Below are 25,527 nucleotides of genomic sequence, written 5' to 3' on the forward strand. Positions count from 1 at the left end.
TCTTGATAAGTTACTCTACTTATCTTTTTAACAACTTTGTATGGCCCATTGAATCTCACTTTCAAAGCTTCACTTTGTAAAGGTAATAACATCAACACTTTGTCTCCTGTTTGATAAGTTCTATTTGTGGGATTTTAACTTATACAACTTAAACAATACCAGTGTAAAAACCTAAAAACACGATCATGATTAAGATGACAAAATACAAACAGTTTAGGACTTTTGTTATGGGTTGAAGAAGAATATTTAACAGGGTAAGCAAATTCTGAAGATCAGAAGTCCAGACCACTAGAGAGATAATTATTTTCTCATAGTTAATTCATTTTAGAAAAATGGCACATTGTTGTTCATGAAAGACTCTCCTTCCCAAACTCTCCCCTTGCCTGAGGGGTGGGGACCCTCAGGTTATACCCCACCAGTTGTCTCTCTCCGACAAGAAAGCAGCCCTATGGTCTAGTAACGCTATGATGACTTTAGTTTTACCATACAGCTGTGTATAGGGTGTTGACCATTCATTGCTTTGATGTTTGATGGCACGAGCCAAGATGTTTCTTGTTTTAGAATTCTTTTTGTTATCTTTTCTTTTCCTTCTGCGGTTTTTTTCACGTGTGGCGGTAGAGAGAGAGAGAGAGAGAGAGGTGAATATCTTTTATTTGCAAGCTCTGTCAGTTTCTCCTCTCCACTGTTACCCTGGCAGATACAGTGTTTGAACATTTTGAACCAATCAGACAGCTGTTGACAGGCAGAATTTCCATAAGTCAGTGCCACTCCAGCAACTTGAAGCACTAGATTTTTTTTTTAAGTTGCAATACTCTTTTTTTCGTATTTCAGTTATAAGGTCCAAATTCCATTTAGGTTTTTTAAAATTAATTTGTGGGATGTGGGCATCGCTGGCTGGCCAACATTCATTGCCCATCTTTGTTGCCTTTGAGAAGGTGGTGATGAGCTGCCTTCTTGTACTGCTGCTGCCCAGGTTCTGTAGTTTGACCCACAATGCCATTAGGGAGAGAATGCTAGGATTTTGTCCAGCGACAGTGAAGGAACAGTGATATGTTTGCAAGTCAAAATGGTGAGTGGTGTGGAGGGGAACTTGCAGGTGGTGATATTCTTTTGTATCTGCTGTCATTCGAGATGGAAAGTGGTCATGGGTTTGGAAGGTGCTGTCTGAGAATCTTTGGTGGATTTCTGCAATGCATCTTATAGATGGTAGACACTGCTGCTAATGAGTATTGGTGGCAGAGGAAGTCAATATTTGTGGAGGTGGTGCCAGTCAAGTGGGCTGCTTTGACATAGCTGGTGTCAAGCTTCTTGAATGTTTGTTGGAGCTGCACCCATTCAAGCAAGTAGGGAGTATTATATCATACTCCTGAAATTGTGTCTTGTAGATGGTGGACAGGCTTTGAGAAATCAGGAAGTGAGTTATTCCTAGCCTCTAACCTGCTTTTGAAACCTGTGTGTTTAAGTTCCGAATCCTGCTGAGTTCCTGATCAATGGTAACTCCCAGGATATTGATAGCGATGGTAGCATCATTGAGTGTCAAGAGGTAGTGGTTAGATTGGCTCTTATTGGAGATGGTCATTGCCTGACATTTGGTGTGGCACAAATATAATTTGCCACTTGTCATCCCAAGCCTCGATATTGTCCAGATCTTATTGCATTTGACCATGGACTGCTTCAGAAGTTCAGAAGCTGTGAATGGTACTGAACATTGGTATGCAATCATTCGTGAATATCCTCATTTCTGACCTTATGATGAAGTAGCTGAAGATGGTTGGGTTTAGCACACGACCATGAAGAGATGTCATGGAGAGCTGAGATGACATCAACAACACAATTATCTTCCCATGTGCCAGGTATGACTCCAGCCAGTAGAAAGTTTGACCTGATTCCCCGTTGATTCCAGTTTTGCTAGGGCTCCTTGATGCTCCACTCTGTAGAATGCAGCCTTGATGTCAAAGATTGTCACACACATCCCACCTCTAGACTGTAATGAGGTCAGGAGGTGAGTGACACTGGTGGAACCCAAACTGGGCGTCATTAAGCAGGTTATTGCTGAGCAGGTGCTGCTTAATAGTACTGTTGATGACACCTTACGTCACTTTACTGATGATTGAGAGGAGAATGATAGGCATGGTTGGATTTGTCCTGATCTTTTTGTCCAGGACATTCCTGGACAATTTTGCACATTGTTGGGAAGATGCCAGCGTTGTATGGTAATGGAAGAGCTTGACGAGTGGAGCTGAAAGTTCTGGAGCACATGTCTTCAGTAGTATTGTTGGAATGCTGTCAGAGCCCATTGCCCTTGCACTATCCACTGCCTCCATTCATTTCTGCTCTCACATGGAGTGAATTGAATTGGCTGAAGGCTGATATCTGTAATGCTGAGACCACTGGAGGAGACCATAATGGATCAGCCACTCGGCATTACTACCTGAAGATTACACTGATGTGTTGGACTCTTGCATCATTAAGGATGGGGATAATTGTGGATCCTCCTCCTCCAGTGAGTTGTTTAATTGTCCACCACCATTCACGACTAGATGTGACAAGACTGCAGAGTTAATATCTGATCCTTTGGTTGTGAGATCACTTAGCTCTGTCTATCACTGCTGTTTTTACTATTCATGAAGTAGAGCTTTTCAGTAGCTTCACCAGGTTCACACTTCATTTTTCGATATGCCTGGTGCTGCTCCAGACATGCCTTTCTGCCCTCTCCATTGAACCAGAATTGATCCCCTGCTTTGATAGTAATAGTTGAGTGGGACATATGCCAGACCATGAGGTTGTAGATCTTGCTGAAGTATAATTCTGCTGCTGTTGATGGCCCACAGTGCCTCATAGATTCCCAATCTTGAATTGCTAGATTTGTTCAAAGTCTGTTCCATTTAGCCCCGTGATAGTGCCACACTGTATTGTATCATACTGATGCTCTCATGGACAGATGTATCTGCAGTAGACACATTGGTAAGGATGAGGTTAACTATGTTTTTTGCCTCTTGTTGGTTCCCTTACCATTTGCTGCAGACCCAGTATAGCAGCTATATGTCTTTTAGGATCCGACCAACTTGACCAGTAATGCTGCTGCAGAGCCACTCTTGGTGGTGGACATTGAAATCCTCCACCCAGAGTACATTTTGCATCCTCAGCCCCCTGAGTGCTTCCTCCAAGTGTTACTCAACATGGTGGAGCACTGATTCATCAACCACATGATAATCAGCAGGAAATGGTAATCAATTTGCCTATGTTTACCCTGAAGCCATGAGACTTCATGAGAGTTCAGAATCAATGTTGAGGACTCTCAGGGCAACTCTCTCCTGACTGTATGCCACAGTGTCGCTATTTCTACTGGCTCTGTCCTGTCTGTGAGACAGGACAAATCTAGGGATGGTGATGGTGGTGTCGGGGACATTGGCTGTAAGATATGATAACATGAGTATGACTATGTCTGGCTCTTGTTTCACTAGTCTGCGAGACAGCTCTCCCAATTTTAGCACTAGCCCCCAAATGTTAGTAAGGAGGACTTTACAGAGTCGATAGGGCAGTTTCTGCCATTATCTATTCTGGTGCCTAGGTCAATGCTAGGTAGTCCATCTGGATTAATTTCTTTGTTGACATCCCAAAAAGAAAACATTTGGTTTCTTACACTGTAAAATAAGAACAAACATTTTTTTAAAAATTGTTAAAGCTTCTATAGCTTTGTAAAAGGGAAGAGGTTAGCAAAAGACAAATATGGCTCCATTCTAGCTAGACTGGAGAGATTGTAACTGGAAATAGAGAAATGGCAGAGAAACTAAACAGTTATTTTAAGACTGTCAGCACAGCAGACAAGTAAAGAAATCTTCCCAAAGATCCAAGGAGGATATTAGAGTGTGGAACTGAAAGAAATTAGTTTTCTGCTTCATTTTTGTCGACAGCACTTCCCACTTGACCAATTTGATTCTCGATAATTTTATTTGACTGATTATAGGCATGTAATGTAATAGATGTAATGGCAGCATTATTAATCTGTTTTGTTTTGTTCAAATGTTCATTCCAATATCTACTAATTCACTTTACAGAAACTTTAACAGCTTTGGCTGGGCGCACTGATAGATGTACCAACAACTAAGCATCACATATCAAGCCACACACAACTTTTTGTAGCGCAATGTCTATTATAAATTGTTGCATTTCATTAGGTGGTTAATGTACGGCAACATTCCGGCACATTGTTTTGCTGACAGAGATGTGATAGCAATATACCTTCTTTGAAAGGTAGCTGAACATTGAAGAACAGTGTGAACAAGTCTGTACCAGCACATGCCTATTTTGTAATCCCCTGTCATCAGGGTGCTGAAGCTTACTCGATGTTCATTTCTCACCGTGGCCCAGTGGGTAGCACTGTTGTCTCACTGCACCAAGGCCTCAGGTTCAATCCCATCCTCAGGTAACTGTGTGCAGGTTGCACGTTCTCACACAGTCCAAGGAAGTGCAGGTTGGATGGATTGACTATGCTGCATTGCTCAGTAGTGTACAGGGAGGTGCAGGCTATTTGAGTTAGCCAGTGGATAAATGCAGAACTACAGGCATAGAATAGGGGTACGGGTCTGGATGGGATGGTCTTCTGAGGGTTGATGTGGACTCGGTGGGCTGAATGGCCTGCTTTCACGCTGTTGAGATTCTATGATCAGCAAAATGTCTTTGGACTTTTCTTTTATATTGAAGATTCTACATATATTTAAAGTTATTATTTGCTATCCATATTCAGGTTACAGGTTACAGCTTCTGTAGTAGATACCTTCTAAGAGGACAATATTAAACAGAAATAGAAACACAAGACACAAAGGGATTCCACAGTTTACTTTGCAGAGTTATGTCTCTGTGCCCACATGATTTATTTAACCTGATTTCTTTATAGAGAAAGGTTGGGTGTGAGCCATGGCTCCATAAAGAGAACAAGCATTCATTGTTATCACATTTATACATCTTCACTAGAATCTGAACAGAATCTTGGGTTTATGCACAACATAAAATGGCTTTCATGGCACCACATTCCAAAGTTCCTCACCTTTAGAAATAGAGTCATAGAGTCAGAGAGATGTACAGCATGGAAACAGACCCTTCGGTCCAACCTATTCCATGCTGACCAGATATCCCAACCCAATCTAGTCCCACCTGCCAGCACCTGGCCCATATCCCTCCAAACCCTTCCTATTCATATACCCATCCAAATGCCTTTAAAATGTCGCAATTGTACCAGCCTCTACCACTTCCTCTGTCAGCTCATTCCATACACGTACCACCCTCTGCGTGAAAAGGTTGCCCCTTAGGACTCTTTTATATCTTTCCCCTCTCACCCTAAATCTATGCCCTCTAGTTATGGACTCCCTGACCCCAGGGGAAAAGACTTTGTCCATTTATCCTATCCATGCCCCTTATAATTTTGTAAACCTCTATAAGGTTACCCCTCAGCCTCTGACAGTCCAGGGAAAACAGCTCCAGCCTGTTCAGCCTCTCTCTATAGCTCAAATCCTCCAACCCTGGCAACATCATTGTAAATCTTTTCTGAACCCTTTCAAGTTTCACAACATCTTTCTGATAGGAAGGAGACCAGAATTGCACGCAATATTCCAACAGTGGCCTAACAATGTCCTGTACAGTCGCAACATGACCTCCCTACTCCTGTACTCAATACTCTGACCAATAACGGAAAGCATACCAATCGCCTTCTTCATTATCCTATCTACCTGCGACTCCACTTTCAAGGAGCTATGAACCTGCACTACAAAGTCTCTTTGTTCAGCAATACTCCCTAGGACCTTACCATTAAGTGTATAAGTCCTGTTAAGATTTGCTTTCCCAAAAATGCAGCACCTTGCATTTATCTAAATTAAACTCCATCTGCCACTTCTCAGCCCATTGGCCCATCTGGTCCAGATCCTGTTGTAATCTGAGGTAACCCTCTTTGCTGTCCACTACAGCTCCAATTTTGGTGTCATCTGCAAACTTACTAACTGTACCTCTTATGCTCCATCCAAATTATTTATGTAAATGACAAAAAGTAGAGGACCCAGCACTGATCCTTGTGGCACTCCACTGGTCACAGGCCTCCAGTCTGAAAAACAACCCTCCACCACCACCCTCTGTCTTCTACCTTTGAGCCAGTTCCAAATCCAAATGGCTAGTTCTCCCTGCATTCCATGAGATCTCACCTTGCTAATCAGTCTCCCATGGGGAACCTTGTCGAATGCCTTACTGAAGTCCATACAGATCACATCTACTACTCTGCCCTCTTCAATCTTCTTTGTTATTTCTTCAAAAAACTCAATCAAGTTTGTGAGACATGATTTCCCACGCACAAAGCCATGTTGACTATCCCTAATCAGTCCTTGCCTTTCCAAATACATGTACATCCTGTCCCTCAGGATTCCCTCCAACAACTTGCCCACCACTGAGTTCAGGCTCACTGGTCTATAGTTCCCTGGCTTGACTTTACCGCCCTTCTTAAAAAGTGGCACCACGTTTGCCAATCTCCAGTCTTCCAGCACTTCACCTGTGACTATCGATGATACAAATACAAGAGGCCCAGCAATCACTTCTCTAGCTTCCCACTGAGTTCTTGGGTACACCTGATCAGGTCCTGGGGATTTATCCACTTTTATATGTTTCAAGACATCCAGCACTTCCTCCTCTGTAATCTGGACATTTTGCAAGATGTCACCATCTATTTCCCTCCAGTCTATATCCTTTTCCACAGTAAATACTGATGCAAAATATTAATTTAGTATCTCCCCCATTTTGTGTGGCTCCACACAAAGACCGCCTTGCTGATCTTTGAGGAGCCCTATTCTCTCCTGAGTTACCCTTTTATCCTTAATATATTTGTAAAAACCCTTTGGATTCTCCTTAATTCTATTTGCCAAAGGTAATTCTTGTCTTTGACTAACATCAGAATGAAAGTTGAATTCGCGGTTTGAGTTTGTCAGGAAGACAGTGGTAAGCAGTGAGGACAGATCAGGACATTTCGCCACTGGAAAACAAAATTATGGCAATGGAGAGCCGACATTAGTGCGCAGCTAAACAACACTTCGATTTGGAAATTTTCATCTTTAATTTCAAATGCCATCATGCCTTCAGATTTCCAATATGATCTTGTCCAACAATGAAAGACATCCTTGCTTCTTCAAACCTGCTCTCTTCAGCATTCCTAATTATTTAATTGACTTTAATTCCTCCACCTTTTGTAGATATGCTTTCAGCGACTTAGGGCATAAGCTCTGAAATTCTCTCCCTCTAATCCTTTCTGCCTCCCTACTTCACATTCCTGCTTAAAGATTCTGATTAAATGCAACCTCTTTGGCTAAGCCTTTGCTCATCTTCTTAATATTACCTTCTGTGGTTCAGCACCAAAGGTAATGTTTGTAAAGAACCATCATGGAATATCTTATTACATTGAAGGTGCTATATCAATCCAAGTTGTTTTTGGCATTGTCTCCTATTCTACACTGAACTGTCTAATTTTCCAATCATGCAACACTGATAAGGCAGCTTGTCAACGGTCGGTTCCTACAAATATTACCCATGACTGAGTGACATACTCGTTTGCTCTCTATCTATGATCTCACGTGTATGGAGGTGTTCAAAATGATTTCCAGGCACCTTGGAGTCAATTTCATTACCATGGTGACCTATCTTCTACTGTGTTGTCTTTTACAAAGTGTCCACAAAATAGGAGAGTTACTGTTCCAAAAAAAATCTTTCAATAATGTTCAGCTGTGTTATTGCAAGGCCCCTGCCACTAAGTAGCTCGACAAAATGTGAACAGGTAAAAGCAAACCTTCTCAAAGTTCAATTTATTCTTTCCTGTATGCCTCTGTCGATCAAATGTTGGAAAAGTAGACAAGTTAAACCATTTTGTGCAGTGTCATCCTTTTTCTGGATTGACCGCGGCGTTGGATCAGTTCCAGACTACACTGTCAGGATAACTCAGAACATTCCCATCAACTGTGAGGATTGATTTAGCTTAGTTGGCTGAAGGATTGGCTTACTAATTGGTGTTTAATGCCCACACCATTTGAGGTTACCATTGAAAGACTGCCCTTCTGAATCCAAGGGGCAGCATGGTGACTCAATGGTTAGTGCTGCTGCCCTACATCAGGGTCCGGGTTCGATTCCACCCTCAGGCGACTGTCTGTGTGGAATTTGAACATTCTCCCATCGGCGTGCACTTGGCCAGGTGCTCCGGTTTCTTCCAACAGTTCAAAGGTGTGCAGCTTAGGTGGATTGGCCATGGAAAATTTAGGGTAGGGGGTGGGTCTAGGTGGGATGCATTTTGGAGGGTTAATGGAAACTCAATGGACCGAATGGCTTGCTTCCACATCGTAAATTCTATGATCTACTCTGGTCTCCAAATAATACAGGGAAATCAATAGAATTGTTAAGAAGGGCAGGATGTGGAGTTTTATACTCTGTATTTACACAGCACAGAGGGATTGATTTTCCGCTTTAAGCACAATCTGGAAATTGTGCTCGAAATTGCATAGAATTATGCTGAAAGTTATTTGCATAATCATGTCAAATCATCAATGAATGTGCAATCAGGCAGTTTAATTGGGAGTAAATGTTTCTTTTTGTTGCAATAGGAATTATTCCATATGTATTTAGAGTATTGACCTAGACAAGCATTTCAATAAAGAAACCAAAAAAGCATCTGGCAAAGACTCTCCAGGCTTCTGTCTGTGAGCAACCTGATTTTAATTCAAGGAAAGTGGCTTTGAACAAGAACTGGACTGAACAATTTGGTAGTTTTATTATTGTACTCTACTCTTATTGGTGTGTCTCACCAGAAGAACGAGAGACATTGGAAATGCCCTCTGCAATATGAGAATGTGGGTACATATGTGGTCAATGGGTGACAGGGAAAGTGTTATATAACTATTACCTTGACTGATATATTGTCAGGACAGATGAAGAGGTGAGATTAAACTACATATCACCTCTTGAAGGGAGATCTTCATTCATTCAGCCTGGACAATTGTGAAAAAAACACATTCTTATTCAGCACTGCCTTCCTCTCAAATGTAGTCTCCTCAGCTGATGGGAAGGCTGCCAAAAATTCATTCATGGTCAACATCAAGACAGATGACTGGGTAAAAGGTCTGCTTTTCCTTTGACCTGATGCTGAGGATCTGCTGAAGCAGAACACCAGCTGACATGCCTGTGTCTCACTATGCATTATTCTGCACTTACACAGTCAATGGGAAGCATATTTTCATTGAATCATGAGGTGAGTCACAACCAAATCATTCCCAGCATTAGGACTTCAAACAGAAATTGAATTTTAAGTCAATGAATGTGAATAATGAATACCTGTGAAAGATTACATCTTAAAGTTACATCATAAAAATCCCATTGAGTTTGGCTGTTATGGAAACTACTAATTATCTTCCATAGACAGTCAGGTTAGATACCAGAGAGTAACTATTGTCTCAGAGACAACTGTTGTCAATCTGAAGTTGGTTAATGGTGGAGGGGTTCATGATAACCCTTTCAGAAATCCATGAAGAGTTCTTGAGAGGGAGGTTTATTCAGATACATTCGGATTGTGAACACTAGATCACCAAGTCACGCGAATAGGTGTTCTCCTTTGCAAAGGAAAAAACCTGTTCAGGCTAAGACAATTGAAAGATTTTAAAACAATTATTTGCCTTTTATGGGACGATGACTTTGCCAGCTACAAAACCAAGGTGTATGGAGGGCTCTGGCCTATATACTAGAACTAATTCAAGGCTGAATGGCCTGCTGATTCCTGTATACAGAGAACCAGCAAAGCTACAACAAGCCATACTTCTTTGCATCTTCTGTGATAAAAAACACCCCCACCCCCGCTACTTTAAACCAGAAACACAGAAAAGATATTCCCCAAAAGTTAAAAAAGTATTTAAAGTAAAAATTAACAACTTTATTTTTCTAAGTCTAACAGAGAATATTAACTAACAACTATTAACAACTCATTTATCTGAGCCTACCTATTACCTTCACCTCTACAATACTAGTTCGATAAAACCCCCAATTAAGATTTACCGAAAAATTCAAATTTCAAAACCAGCCAGCTGTCCATAAGACATAGGACTGGAAGTAAGGTCATTCAGCCATTGAGTCCACTCCGCCATTCAATCATGGCTGATGGGCATTTCAACGCCAATCACCTGCACTCTCCCTGCATCCCTTAATTCCTCGCAAGATTGAGAATTTATCAACTCTGCTTTGAAGACGTTTAAAGTCCCAGCTTCCACTGCACTCCCTGGCAATGAATTCCACAGGCCCACCACTCTCTGGCTGAAGAAATGTCTCCTTATTACCATTTTAAACTGACCCCTTCTAATTCTAAGGCTATGCCCACGGGTCCAAGTATCCCCGCCTGATGGAAACAAATTCCCAGTGTCCACCCTTTCTAAACCATGCATTATCTTATAAGTTTCTATTAGATCTCCCCTCAACCTTCTAAACTCTAATGAATACATTCCCAGGATCCTCAGCCGTTCATTGAATGCTAGACCTACCGTTCCAGGAATCATCCGTGTGAATCTCTGCTGGACATGCTCCAGTGCCAGTATGTCCTTCCTGAAATGTGGGGTCCAAAACTGGACACAGCATTCTAAATGGGGGCCTAAGCAGAGCTTTATAAAGTCTCAGTAGCACATTGTTGCTTTAACATTCCAACGCTCTTGAGATAAATGACAACATTACATTTGCTTTCTTAACCATGAACTCAACCTGCAAATCAACCTTTCGAGAATCCTGGATTAGCACTCCCAGATCCCTTTGTACTTTGGCTTTAGGAATTTTCTCACCATTTAGAAAATAGACTGTCCCTGTATTCTTTTTTTGAAGTGCAAGACCTCACATTTGCTCACATTGAATTTCATCAGCCATTTCTTGGACCATTCTCCTAAACTGTCTGAATCTTTTGCATCCTCCCCACCTCCTCAGAAGTACCTGCCTGTCCATCTAACTTTGTATCATCAGCGAACTTCACCAGAATACTCCCTGTTCCTTCATCCAGATCATTAATATATAAAGTGAACAGCTGTTGCCCCAACACTGAACCCTGCGGAACACCACTTATCATCAAATGCCATTCCAAAAAAGAACCTTTTATCCCAACTCTCTGCCTTCTATCAGACAGCTAATCCTCAATCTATGCCAGTAGCTAACCTTGGATACCATTGACTCTCACCTTACACAACAACCTCCCTTGAGGCAAATTATAAAAGGCCTTTTGGAAGTCTAGGTAGATAACATCCACCAGGTTTCCCTGGTCTAACCTACTTGTTACCCCTTCAAAGGTTTCTAACAGGTTTGTCTGTTGAATCTTTTCTTTGTATCTTCCTCTGTAGATTTGCTCTCCAGGTCGATGTTTTTTTTTCTCTGCGCAAACTTCTTCTCTAGACCAACATCTCAGAGAGTTCTGACTAGCAACCTACATCTGTTGGTCTTTTGGCAGTTCTCTCTCAACAGTTCAATTTTTTCCAGTTTTATACCCCAAAACATTTGATCATTTCATTGGTGTTAGCATTGTCAAAATACCAAATTCAAACTTGATTGGAGTTTGGTATCTTGGGGCATAATTTAAGCTGATTGCCCAAATTTGAATTTGTTTTTGTCTCACAGCAACCCAGCCAGTGCTAGCTGTTCTGACCAAGAGTTACATTGTTACCTTGTTCCAGACTCTCTGTGCCTCTCTCAGTCCTTGCTAGCTTTCAACTCTCTTAAAGGTTCAGGACCCCTTACCTTCAAAACACCTCCCACCTTAAGAAAAAATGAACCATCACAATGAAAAGATGGCTTCATTTTTTTTCTATTCTTTAAACCATTACCATAACGTTCAGATAACTAAGTTCACCTTAACATCTTCCCATGTATAACATTGGATAAATACAAATCTCATCTAAACTTTATCAGTTAAATCCACAATAACACATCCGCAATTACATTCTTATGACCATAACATTTATCATTTTAAAATTAAAAGTCTGTAACATAAGACTCCAATGAAATAGTCTCGTGTTCTTGTCTTTAAAGTGTTCTAAGAATGTAAGGGATTGTGATCCTTGCACACAATCATCTCCGAAACATTGTTCGTGACATACACATTAGTACGTTGTAATGCCAGTACCAAACTTAATAGTTCTTTTTCGATCATGGGGTATTTCCTCTGTTGGACGTTGTGTTTCTTCGAAAAGTAACCAACTGGCAGTTCCATCCTGTCCTCATCTTTCTGTAGCAGTACAGCTCCAACTCCTATGTCACCAGCATCGATGGCAACTTTAAAAAGTGCTGAAAAGTTTGGTGTAGCTAAAATTGGTGTTGTGGTTAATGTTGCTTTCAAATGGTCGAATGCCTCCTGGCATGGTTCTGTCCACCAAAACTTTGAATTCTTCAGCAAATCAGTTAACGGTGCTAATACACTGCTGAAATTTGGAACAAACTTCCGATAGAATCCGTTTAGTCCCAAGAATCGAAGCACCTTTTTCCTCCAGGTTGGTTGTGGAAATTCCTCGATAGCTTTCGTCTTTGTGTTCCGTGGGGTCAACCTTCCATGACTGATGTTATATCCCAAGAACATCACCTCTGCTTTGGCGAATTCAGTTTTGTTTATGTTTATTACCAGTTTTGCTTCTTGTAGTTGTTCAAAGAGCTCTGCCAACTGTACCATTGATCTGTCCAGGACTTACTAAAGATCACTACATTGCCCAAATAGACTGCGGAGTTTGTTAACCCAGCCACAACTCTGTTCATGACTCTTTGGAATGTGGCGGTGCATTCTTCATTCCAAAGGGCAACACTGTAAACTGATATAGCACATTTGGGGTTATGAAATTTCTTTCGCCGTCTCTGATGAAGGTACCTGCCAGTAACCATGCAGCAAGTCCAACTTGATGATGTAACTGGCGTATCTGATTTTCTTGATACAGTCCTCCAATCTAGGAATTGGATGTGAGTCCAATTTTGTAATGGCGTTGACCTTCCGATAATCCATGCAGAAACGATGAGTCCTGTCTGGTTTGGGAACTAAGACAATCAGCTAACTCCATTCACTCTGGCTTGGTTCGATGATATCCTCGTCAAGCATGGCCTCCACTTCCTTCTGGACCTGGATTTGGCTTTGAAAGGATTAAGCCAATAGGGATCAGGGGACCTACACAATCAATTATAATCCGCATGAAAGGTTCTTCAAATGTGGGAATTGGCAACAAAGGTGCTGGTTTTATTACCGCCTGTGGCTTACCTACCATTTGGCATGAATGACACATATGGCAAAAGTTAACCACACCTTTGTGCATTCCACACCAATAAAAGTGTTTTTGTACCTTAGCCTGAGTCTGTCGTACCCCTAGGTGAGCTCCAACAAGTAGGTCATGTGCTACCTGTAACATTTCCAGTCTGTATGCTACTGGCAACACAAACTGGTGCACTTCGGCCTATTTCTTCTCTGCACTAACTTGTCGTCGACTCCAATTCCATCTTAGGTTCCAACTTTCAGATAATAGCCCTCAGGAATATTCTCTTCCACCTGTCAGAGGCAGATTTCGGAGTGCGAATACCCATATATATCTTTTATTGTCTTGTCTTGCTATTGCAAGTCTCTTAGCCTTTCAGGACTAAATACTTCGGTCTGACCCTCTGCCTGTTCAGGTTTCTCCTGCACCTTTACGTCAAACAGGGTATCCGCTAATGAACCTCAACTCCATCATCTTTCTCTTTAGTTTTCGCTGTGTGCTGTGACTTATGGAATCTGATCACGACACAGTCTGGGAAAATACCAGGATATTTCAGTTTTAACACCTCAGTTTCTTGTTTTTCTTTGGGCTTCTCAACATTAAGGTGTGTCATTCCCACCTTGGATCCTGCCAAATCATTCTCAAGAACAAAGTGAATTCCTGGAACTGACACTTGTCAATAACTTTCACTGTAACTTCCCCAGTCTTGAGTTGGCACTCCAACCCGATCTTAAATACGGGTACGTTAAATGTCCGTCCATCTGTCCCACAGATTACCACACTCTCGGGTAACAGATCAGAAAGAGTGCATATTCGCTCATCCCTTACTATCAGTGACTGGTTAGATCCTGTATCTTTCAAAATTATAACTTCTCGTCCTTCTCCCCCTGTTCTTTCTGAGTAAACTTTGCCCACTGAAGTGAATTGTTTGTAGAAATCATGTACTAACTCCATACCCAGTCCCTGCCAAGGCTGTGCTCTCTCCTGCAGCTCCTCAATTCTTCTTGGGGTTTCCTTTACTACCTTCAATAATGCCACTGGCTTAGCTTCTTTTACCACATCTTTTCCTACAGTGCCTTTCTTGAATGACCAGCACTGTGATTTTACTTGTCCCACCTTTTGGCAGAGATAAAACACCTATTCCCAGTGCCCTTCTGAAACCACTGGCTCTGTAATTTTTTGTGTCTCTCGCCATTACAGTGAAAATACCTGAGGCCTATCATTTCCTTTCCATCCTCACAGGCTTCTTTTTAAACCTGTGGTAAGTTCTTAGCAGTGCTCTCTACTCTTGGTTTCATACTGTAGGATCTCCCCTTATACCAACTTCTATCCCTCACAGGACGAAATTCTGGCTGGAAGCTTGTTTTCTGCACCAACTGTATTCATCTGGTAATTCTGCTGCCCTTCTCACTTCCTGAACTTCCTGTTCCTCCACATGAATTGTTATCATCTCTGGAATTGAGTTTTTAAAATCCTCCAGCAGAATAATCTCTCTCAGAGCCTCAAAGATCCTATCTATTTTTAAAGCATGCATCCATCTATCAAAATGACTATGTTTAATTCTTTCAAACTCAAATTAAGTCTGACCTGGTTCCTTCTTTCTGTTTTTGAACCACTGTCTATATGCTTCTGGTACCAATTCGTAAGCACTTAAAATAGCCTCTTTAACCTCTTCATAATCTCTTGACCCCTGATCTGACAGCACAGCAAATACCTCACCAGCTCTGTCTACCAGTTTAGTTTGAACTAGCATTACCCATAAATCCTCAGACCACTCCATCTGCCTAGCCAATTTTTCAAATGAAATAAAGAAGACTTCAAAATATTTCTCTTCAAAATGTGGCAGAGTTTTGACATACCTTCTCTTTTAATCTCCATCCTGTTAACTTGAATTTGCTGATTAAGTCACAACTTCTCAAGTTCAAATTCTTTCTCTTTTTGATCAGCTAAGAACCTTCTCTGTCTTTCTTTTCCCTCTCCCTCTCTTTCTCTTTCTCTTCCCTCTCCCTTTATCTTCTCAGTCCATTTTTCTTCAATTGTAATTTAAGTTTTTCTACCTCGACTGCACTTGTCTGTTTCTCTGATACACCGAAGTGTTTGACTAATTCCGTTAAAATTTCATCTTTACTTTGGTCCTTGGTTAAACCTAAATCTAATTTCTTTGCTAATTCTAAAAGTATGGTCTTTTTCTTTCCTTCTGAACATTCTTGGCAAATTTGAGAATCATCTTCAAACCCCAGAACCTCTTTAGCAATTTTAAGAGCTATTTCTCTCACTTTTCAGTTAATCAGCCACAAGTCACCGAAATTAAACAAATTGCCTCACTTGTGTTTTATTCAAAGATCCAGGACACTTACCTGCAAGTGTTTAAATATGCTGGGCTTTCTCATACCCCAAATCTATTCAACTCTGTCTAAACCTGTTCAACTCATGAATCCGAGACCCAAACTGTTCAAATCCTGGTGATGAACCTCCAAACTGTTACGACACAAGATAAACCCCAGCTAATTCAAACCAGAAACACAGAAAAGATTTACCCCGTGTGGTAATCTGTGAAAGTTCGAGAAGCGAAGAATTATCCTTTAAGTCACTATTTAAAGTAAAAATTAACAACTTTATTCTTTTTAAGTCAAAAAAAGAATATTAATGAGCAACTATTTACAACACATTTATCTAAACCTATCTATTAAATTTTCCTGTACAACACTGTCCCAATTAAGATTTAATGAAAAATTCAAATTTCAAAATCAACCAGATGTCGAATGTTCTCTTTGTGTCTTCCTCTATAGATTTGCTCTCCAGGTCGATGTTGATGTTTTTTTTCTGTGTAAACTCCTTCTCTGGACAGGTACCGCTCAAAGAGTTCTGACTAGCAACCTACATCTGTTGGTCTTTTGGCAGTTCTCTCTCAACTGTTCAATTGTATCAAATTTAATATCCCAAAACATCAGATCGTTTCATTGGTTTTAATATCGTCAGTTTACCAAATTCAAACTTAATTGGAGTTTGGTATCTTGGTGCTTAATTTAAACAGATTGGCTGAATTTGAATTTGAATTTGTTTTTGTCTCATAGCAACTCAGCCCAGTGCTAGCTGTTCTGACCAAGTGTTACATTGTTACCTTGTTCCAGACTCTGTGCCTCTCTCAGTCCTTGCTAACTTTCAACTCTCTTAAAGGTACAGTACACCTTACCTTCATAACAACATTCTGAGTTCCTGATGCTGAGTTCCTGCAATTTGCAGATGTTCATTTGAATATTCTACACATTCTAAAAGAAACAATATATAATGGTCATTTTTCTTTGTCTCCTTAGAAACAAACATCACTAGTGTTTGGAAGAATAATAATAGATGACACACATAGAACAGATAATTGAACTTTATTTTCCTTGACCTTTAATTATGTTTGGAAGACAAGAGGATTCTGATCAAAAAGTTAAACCTCAAATGTGTGTGTGTTGTCCTGTTTATGTGGAATGGATCTCCAGCAGTCCGTGTGCAAATTCACGGAGCACATTTGAAACCCTAGATGACTGTCAAACAAGCTATGTTATCTTTGATTCTAGGTTCTAGAGATAGATTTAGGCCAAACTGATTGAATAGTTTACATAACAGTTTGTTGTCAATTATTCAGCACATGGCAAAAGTTTACTTGGTTGAAAGTAAACCTCTTCTGAGAAATCTGGGAATGGAATGGGTCACAGAATCAGAACCATAGAATGCTTACAGTACAAAAGAGGCCATTCGACCTGTCCTGCCTGTGCTGGCTGACTTCAAGCCCAACTCACCCAAATTCACTTCCCTGCCATTTCTCCTGAGCTTGCAAATGTATTTCTTCAGGTAATTTTAGAATTCACCTCTAAATCCATGATTGAATCCATCATACTGCCAGGTAGTTCGCTCCAGAACCTAACTACTCATTACTGGTATATTCTGGTGCTTGATCTTTGTGAATACTTTGACATTATGATTGTACAATGGGTCAGATGGTCTCAGATGGTTTCAGTCCACACTTCTATGCTTGTCTCTTATTTATGAATGAACTGGAAGAATAGAGTCAGAAGTTACTAAAAGCATTTAATTATTGTTTGAACCTCCTCTTCCATTTGCTTGTCTGCTACCAACGGTCTTTGCAATTCTACAGATGCTCCCATCACCCCAGTATTGCAAACTTAAAATTTTCTGCATCTCAAATAAACCCTCATGGCCTCCGACAAACCCTAACTGCATCACCCTTGTCCATTCTCCTCACTCTGGTAACTTGTGCCTCATTTTCTCTCACCATTGCCAGTCATATCTGTTATAGAAATCTGAAATTTCTATATCCTTCTACATTTTGCCTCCTAATCTTTCTTAAGTGTATAGTTTAAGATCCATTTTTTGGATGCCCTCTTGGCATTTGTTCATTTAACCCAGTGTCCATTTTTTGTTCATACCTTCTGAAATGAATGAACATTTTTGCATTAATGATGCTATATCAATCAAAGTTGACCACTTGAAACTAGGCTTCTCGCAAGAGGTAACAAGTAATAGGGTCGAATTTTACTTTTTCCAGTCACTGACCTGTAAAATGGATGGCTTCCCATCAGCCCCTGCCAGTTGGAATAGCTGACATCTTTGACACAACTGGAATTTGGTTCTATCTGAATTCAACTCATTGCTATTTTGTTTTGGTAACAGAACGTGTCTGGAAGTTGACCTTAGTTTTTTTTAAAAACATAATCCTTTGTGCAGATATGGTTGAGAAATCTTTAATTGTGCTTTGTGTGGAGGGGAGAAAATTCAAATGTTGTAATCCAGTCTCCTCTCATCATAAACTCATAATCATTCCCCATATGGATAATGAACTGGCAACATAAGAGTCTCTGCAGGGTCTCATTGACTTCTGGAGCTGCATTCTGGACATGATAGGAAAGAGTGACAATCCCAGATATTGGAATGTTCTCAGCTCATAGTGGCTTGAACCGGATCAACAGAACTGCTATAATATCAGGACAGATAACTTGGTTCAGTTTCTTCCTTGCAGAAGAAGAATACCTTCTGCTATTTGTTCATTTAACCCAGTGTCCATTTCTTTTATCACAACTTCTGAAACTAATGAACATTTTTGCATTAATGATGCTGAATCAATCAAAGTTTGTAATGCTCAGTTGACCACTTAAAACTGATTTCTCTCAGTAAAGACAGAGATAAGGTCACCATTGTGCCACCCTCTTGTTAGACACTGATATTGAGTCCACTCACTCCTGTTCCTCATCGATAGCAAAATGTTTTAATGACCCACCTAAGCCAGGAACTGAATCCTGCCCTATCTTTAAAGAGGACCTGACTTTCTTGAGCTGGGTAGCCTTGCAATCAGACTGGCAAAAGCAACCCTCCACTCTCATTTAATGCACCCCCAGGTGAGGAAGTTTAAAAGCTGGTCTATCTCAATTCATCAGTGAATTTGAGTGTTTAGCAAAAATGTTAAGCAGGAAACAGAGAAACAAAAAGCCTCAAAATGGATTGTTTGGGCTGAATGGAGTGCTGTGGTGCTGTATCATAGATTCCCTACAGTGTGGAAGCAACCCATTTGGCCCATCCAGCTTACACCGACACTCTGAAAAACATCCCACCCAGACTCACACCCCATGCCCGATCCCTGTAATCCTACAATTTCCCATTCCTAATCCACCAAGTCTGCATATCCCAGGATACTATGGACAATTTAGCATGACCAATCCACCTAACCTGGACTGTGGGAAGAAACTGGAGGACCCAAAGGATAGACACGGGGAGAATGTGCAAACTGCACACAGATCAGTGTCTGAGGGTTAATTTGAAACCAGATCCCTGACGCTGTGAGGCAGCAGTGCTAACTACTGTGCTGCCCGGAATGCATAACTTACATAATCCAATCGCTGTCTCATTTGAAAGAATTTACTGTTCTAGAGTTAGCCCATTCCCAAATGTTGCTACGTTTAAGTACCTCAGGTGTGCCGAGTCCAGCCAGAGATGTAGAAAGTTACCCTTGTGCACTGTTTTCATAGAAATTATTAGCACATGTGCTCATTGTGCTGACTTCCTGGGGAGGGGAGTGACCATGCCTCTGATGCAAGCCCCACTCTAGTTCCTGTTGGTCATGGAAAGAGTGTTCATGTGCAGCCAAGGTAGTTCTAATCAATGCGCTCATCTTTCCTGTACCATTGAAAGGCACTGAGAGTAGGAGAGTTTCCTGGTCAGCCATTGCTAAGAAACTAGGAGAAAGTGAGGACTGCAGATGCTGGAGATCAGAGCTGAAAAATGTGTTGCTGGAAAAGTGCAGCAGGTCAGGCAGCATCCAAGGAGCAGGAGAATCGACGTTTTGGGCATAAGCTGAAGAAGGGCTTATGCTTGAAACGTCAATTCTCCTGCTCCTTGGATGCTGCCTGACCCATTGCTAAGAAACTGCCTTGTCAGGGCATCAGTGCAATGGCACCTCCTCCTGTAAAGTCATCAAAATAACTGTGCCCAAAACTAAATGGACACAGTTGTAGAAGAAGAAGAAAAAAAGTAATTTAAGTTTCCACTCCATGCAATAAAAAGAGGACGTTTGCCACACCCTAGTATCTTGTGTTTTATCCAGCCATAGAATCAGCAGCTAGTCGAGCTAAGACACTTGCTTAGACAGAGTACATTGAGAAATTGTAAAGAAAATGCCAAGCTAATTTCAACCTCAGAGAAGAAAAACTTTGAAATCTAATGTAGGCTTGTGTCAAGTTCAGCATACGCAAGTTCTCCATTTATTAATGTATTTTAAAAGTTCATACTGAGGAGTCATCCTCATGAACAAAGGATACTACATGATCAGACACAGGCTGCACACTGGTAGAACTCAGTAACATCATGTATGTTCATTTCCACATGGAAATCTGACTCATCCTGATTTCTGCCAGTCTTATACTTTAATATATTCCTATGTATTTCTTGATACCCATATGCTAGCTGAAGAACATGAGGAATAAGAATAACCCTCACATCTGTTACAAGGATTCACACAGATTGACATACAATATAGAAACATGCTATTTGGCTAACTCATCTATATTCCACATGAGCCAACTCCCACTCCTCCTTATCTCATCTAATCAGCATATCATCCTATTCTTTTGTTCCTCATATATATATCTAACTTCCTCTTAACTGCATCTCTTCCATTCACCTCAACTACCACTTGAACTGGCAATTCAATGAGACTACAGCTGATTAGAACCTCAATTCCATTTTCCTGCTTTTGCTTCATTTGTCTTGAGTACCTTTGTCCATCAAAAAAGCTTTTCAAGACAAAAGTTTGCAATTCTGAATCTGTCTCTCAGGTCTATCTGAATGGAATGTTTCCTATGCCACAAACTGGCTTCATCCAGTTACAAACAGTTCCCAAATGTCTAACTAACCAGATTAATTAACAATGGTTTCTTACTCTTTTCTAGATTCATTCAGACTCGGACAAGGGAGATGGCTCCATAAAATACACCATATCAGGAGAGGGTGCTGGGACAGTATTCATTATTGATGAAATTACGGGGGATATCCATGCTACTGAGCGATTGGACCGTGAAGAGAAAACCTACTACACACTCCGTGCTCAAGCACGGGACAGGCTGACTGATAGACCTCTGGAGCCTGAATCGGAATTTATTATCAAAGTCCAGGATATTAATGATAGTGAGCCAAAATTCCTAGATGGACCATACGTTGGTAGTGTGCCTGAGTTGTCACCTGTAGGTAAGGAAAGATTATTTTTTTCATGTGTCATTTGTGCATTGATTGCTCTTGAAGTTGAACCATAGATTCACAAAGACCCCAAATGCATTTTCACGGTGCAGCTGGAAGCTCGGAATCCTATTTTTGTTCATGATTATGTCTTTGCACAGTATGACATTTGTCAATAATGGGCATTCACTTGTGCAGTCTAGCACATCAACAGTCAACATGCTTGTCTTAGATAAAAGGAAAATTATTTACCAAACCTTTGAAGGGAAGCTTCGGTCAACCACCCTAATGAAATGTTTATTGGAGTGATGTATTTTCAGAGTTGAACAAACTGAACGAATAATTGGATTTCAATGAGGTTTAAGTTTACATTGCAGTTCAAAATGGCTGACTTTTGGTTTGACTAACATTGCACTGAATTATGTGCAAATCCTTTCCTTTTGAATGGTTTGATCTACAACTTGTGAAGTAAACCATATTGTGGAAAGCAATAAATATGAAGGCACACACTTTCTGCGGCTGGTTTCTGTTTTGGTTAAATTAGTAAACCAGAAAATTTAGATACATTTTGCTGGATTTTCAATAGTTAGCAAGATCAGGAATGTGTGTGATTTGAAAATCAGAGTTGGCATATCTGGACTTCAGTACACACTCTGATTTTCAAACAGAGAGTGAGAGGGGGTAATGGGGAAGCTGTTTGCCTCCATTTAACCATCTGTTAAACTCTTATGGGAGCTGGTTAATGGATAACCAGGATGAGAGGGGAAATTTCAATCGTGAATTCAGCAAACCTGAACAGTGCATGTCAGTGCATAATTGCTGCATACAAAGTGAGCAGAAATGACAGCACTTTTTTTTGTAAGGTGAAATATGTCAGGACCTCAGGAACCTTACTCTGGATCAATCACCTTGCATCTCTTTCAGCAGTATCACCACTGCCATGCATGGTTATGCTACTGCTCTCTTTAGCAAGATAGCACCAGGGTGCATTATGGCTGCTTGTGTGTCTTTGCTACTTGTGCCTTGTAGGCAACTCCTGCCCCCTGGAGTTAGTTGATGCAACTCATTAGATAGTGAGGTCACCTCCTGCCCAAATCAGGCAGTTACATTTTAAAAGTGAATCAGATGGGCAGAGGGTCAGAACCCAGAAGTTACCCAGGAATAGGAGTGACAATTCCAAGTTGAAAATCTGGTGCAATATTGTGTTGCCATTTAACAGTTAGCTCACATAAAAGGCAATGTTCCTTCTCTTAAAGACTGCAAACTTGCTGTTTCCTTCCACTGTTCTGTTCCTCTTGGCTAAGAACCAAGTTTCTCAAATTTCCTGATTACAACATTGCCATTATTAACTCTAAAACATTGATGAATAAAATTAATACAGTTCTCTTCTTATTTGTTTACTGATGCAAGATCAATTGTAAAATTTAAATCTGAAATGCGATTAATATACAAAATATATGTGGGGAGTGGGGAAGCAAAGTGTATTACCTCCCCAGGGTGGGGAATTGAGAATTTGGAGGAAAAAGTCTCAGGATAAGAGTCAGATTTTTCAGGATGGAGATTAGGAGACATTTTTTTCACTCCATTCTCTATCCCAGATGGGAGTGAATGCTCTATCAATTAATTTGTGACTGACTTGATTTGAGTTAGTATACTGGGTTAATAAAGCTGCTGCCATTGACGTCAACTATCATAGATGGTATTTGATAAAGTGCCTCATAATTGGATGGTTAATAAATTTGTAGCTAATGGAATGGGGGCAGTGATAGCATGAGTACAAAATTGGTTACAGAAAGCAGAGAATAGTAGTTAACAGCTGTTTTTAAAAATTGAGGCAAGTTTTATTTTATTAATTTATGGGATACGGGAGTTGCTGGCTGGACCAGAGTATCGATTAGTGTACCCCAGGTTTCAGTATCAAAACTGCTGATCATTTTGGTAGAATATCAATAAACTATATTCCAAGAGGTGGATTTATGTTATGCTACCCTCTTTGTTGGGGATGTGTAAATAAGTTTAGTTTGACAGTGGCTGGCTGCTTTGAGTTAATCGTTTCTCAGTGCGGTTCACAACAGAAAAAAAGCAATGCATTTGGGAATGAATGGCACTCTTACATCTCAAGTACAAAATTAAAGACCGATGAAGATTGCAATAAATTTTGCAGCAACTGTAAATTTGATCTTGGAATATTTGAACAATCTGAAATATTGCTCTTAGTATGCACATTCTGTTCTGTCCACCACAGCAGGTCAGCATAGTAATTTAATTAGAAATAAATTAAGACACATTGGGGACAGTGGGAGAATTCAACCCAGACAAAAGAGAACATTTGTAATTATAGGACAAGGTTATATGAAGATCATAGTCCTAGTCCAGGTATCTGGAAGTCCTCAAATACATAATAGGTATGGAAATAGACATTGATGTAATTGAGCAAGGAGATCAGCAGTTGTACGGGGCCTGATGGAAAAACAAAAGCATATGGAAGTTTAAATTAAAAGAACTGACAATATCATTTCCAGTGCTCTCAGTGGAATTGAAATTCAAAGATTCATAACTTACTTTCCTCAATGATGCAGCTGCAACCATGTCTATTAGCATTAAAGGAGAGGAGTCACATTCCCATAAACAACTCTCTTGTGGACATGATTAAAAATCACACAACACCAGGTTATAGTCCAACAGGTTTAATTGGAAGCACTAGCTTTCGGAGCGACGCTCCTTCATCAGGTGGTTAATCAAGTGATGAAGGAGCAGCACTCCGAAAGCTAGTGCTTCCAAATAAACCTGTTGGACTATAACCTGGTGTTGCGTGATTTTTAACTTTGTCAACCCAGTCCAACACCGGCATCTCCAAATCGTGAACATGATTAGTTATTCTAATCATTGTTTCAGTATCTGTGAAGTTATTGTGAGTAGAAATTACTGTTAAAGTAGAATATGATGGTGCATCCAATTACTTGTCATTCGTAGCAAAATAAAGGAATAAAGGCTACCCAATAAAAAGGAATCGGTTTAATAAGGTGGGTTAAATTGGGGTAAGCTATTTACAGTGGAGAACGGATCAGTAAGAGTATACCTGACATTGAGGAGGGGCTTTGAGAGCACAAAGTAGTCATCAAACAAAGAGACCTAAAATGATAAAAGTCTAAAGTCGAAATTAAGGAGAATGTACAATGTGCAAGAAGCAATATGTAAAGAGTTGAATATATTAAGGAGAAAGAACAGGGCAACTAAGAAGGTGAGGAGCAGTAAATGAACCACAGCCATTGTAATAATTCAACGAGCAGAAGAGCTGAATTGAATTTGTGAAGAATATATGCAAATCGTGATCAGAATGAAAGTTACCCACTGTCTCCCAGTGAAGACTTATTTTCTGACTTACCCACCAGAAGGTTATTTGTGATTGTTTTTCCCTGATATTCACGCTTGGCAAATTATGGTATTTGCCACCTCTTTATTAGTCCGTGATACTGGCTAATCGTTGTTCAATGTTAGCAGTCCTTTTTTTGTTTTTGCTTCATCCTGGGTTTTTCTAGAGATTGGTGATAGAGGGTTTGCCATCGTAGTGTATTTACAGGAGAGGCACTGTTCATAGATAACAAGAAAGAATGTATGTTGCATGATGGTAATAAAGCACATTTGGATGGCATAATTAGTAGGATCCTCATTTAGCTCAGTTGGCTAGACAGCTGATTTGCAATGTAGAGTGATGTTAACAGCATGGGTTTAGTTCCTGAATCAGCTGAAATCAACATGAAGGTCTTGCCTTCTCAACCTCACCCCTCAGGTTTAAACCAGTTATTTCTCTCTCTAGCAAGAGAGCAGCTCTCTGGAATTATGGTAACTTTATCTTTATGGTTATTTGTCTGGTGAACTATTATTGAAAGATTGCTACTCACCCAACACTTTCCATTGTTACTGGCATTGTCTGTTCTGCTGGATTAGTTTATTCACAGAGTGTTCTGTTGCTGAAGTTAAAGACGCCTGAATGAGCTGGAATGGACTGTGCTGTTGTCTCAGTTCTCAGCATGTCTTCCCCCACAAACTTTGCTGAGTTTTATCTTCTGATCAGTCTTCCATCACGTTAGGAGTGCTTTCCAGTCAAGACAACCTCTTAAATAGTCGCAGATTTCACAATGAGTTCTGAGAGTCTCAATCACTTTTGAGATCCCTGGCTATCACACTGTTCTGAGGGATGAGATTTACATGTATTGGAAAGGCGAGGACTGATTGGGGATGGTCAACATGGCTTTTTATGGGGAAATCATGTCTCACCAACTTGATTGAGTTCTTTTAAGAAGTGAAAAGAGGATTGATGAAGGCAGAGAGGTGTACGTTGCCTATTCAGTAAGACTCTCGACAAGAGTTCACATGGTAGACTGATTAACAAGTTTAGGTCATATAGAATACTGGGAGAACTAGCCATTTGGATACAAAATTGGCTCAAAGGTGATGGTGGAAGGTTGCTTTTCAAACTTGATGCCTCTGACCAGCAGGGTTATTCATGTGAATGTTTGGATGTGAATATAGA

The 25,527-nt window shown here is 40.4% G+C and overlaps 1 protein-coding gene across 1 annotated transcript in view; it reads left to right on the top strand.

The window, feature by feature from the left end:
* cdh22 (cadherin 22) overlaps positions 1-25,527 on the top strand; it is an 850,755-nt gene that overhangs the window by 167,014 nt on the left and 658,214 nt on the right. Inside the window, exon 3 of the mRNA XM_043710157.2 lies at positions 20,711-21,005. Coding sequence (XP_043566092.2) covers positions 20,711-21,005 — 295 coding nt within the window. The remainder of the gene's footprint in view (positions 1-20,710; positions 21,006-25,527) is intronic.

The sequence above is a fragment of the Chiloscyllium plagiosum genome, unplaced genomic scaffold (assembly GCF_037043375.1).
Source record: "Chiloscyllium plagiosum isolate Xiang-an unplaced genomic scaffold, Cpla_swu_hap1 HiC_scaffold_15, whole genome shotgun sequence".
Classification (NCBI taxonomy): Eukaryota; Metazoa; Chordata; class Chondrichthyes; order Orectolobiformes; family Hemiscylliidae; genus Chiloscyllium; species Chiloscyllium plagiosum.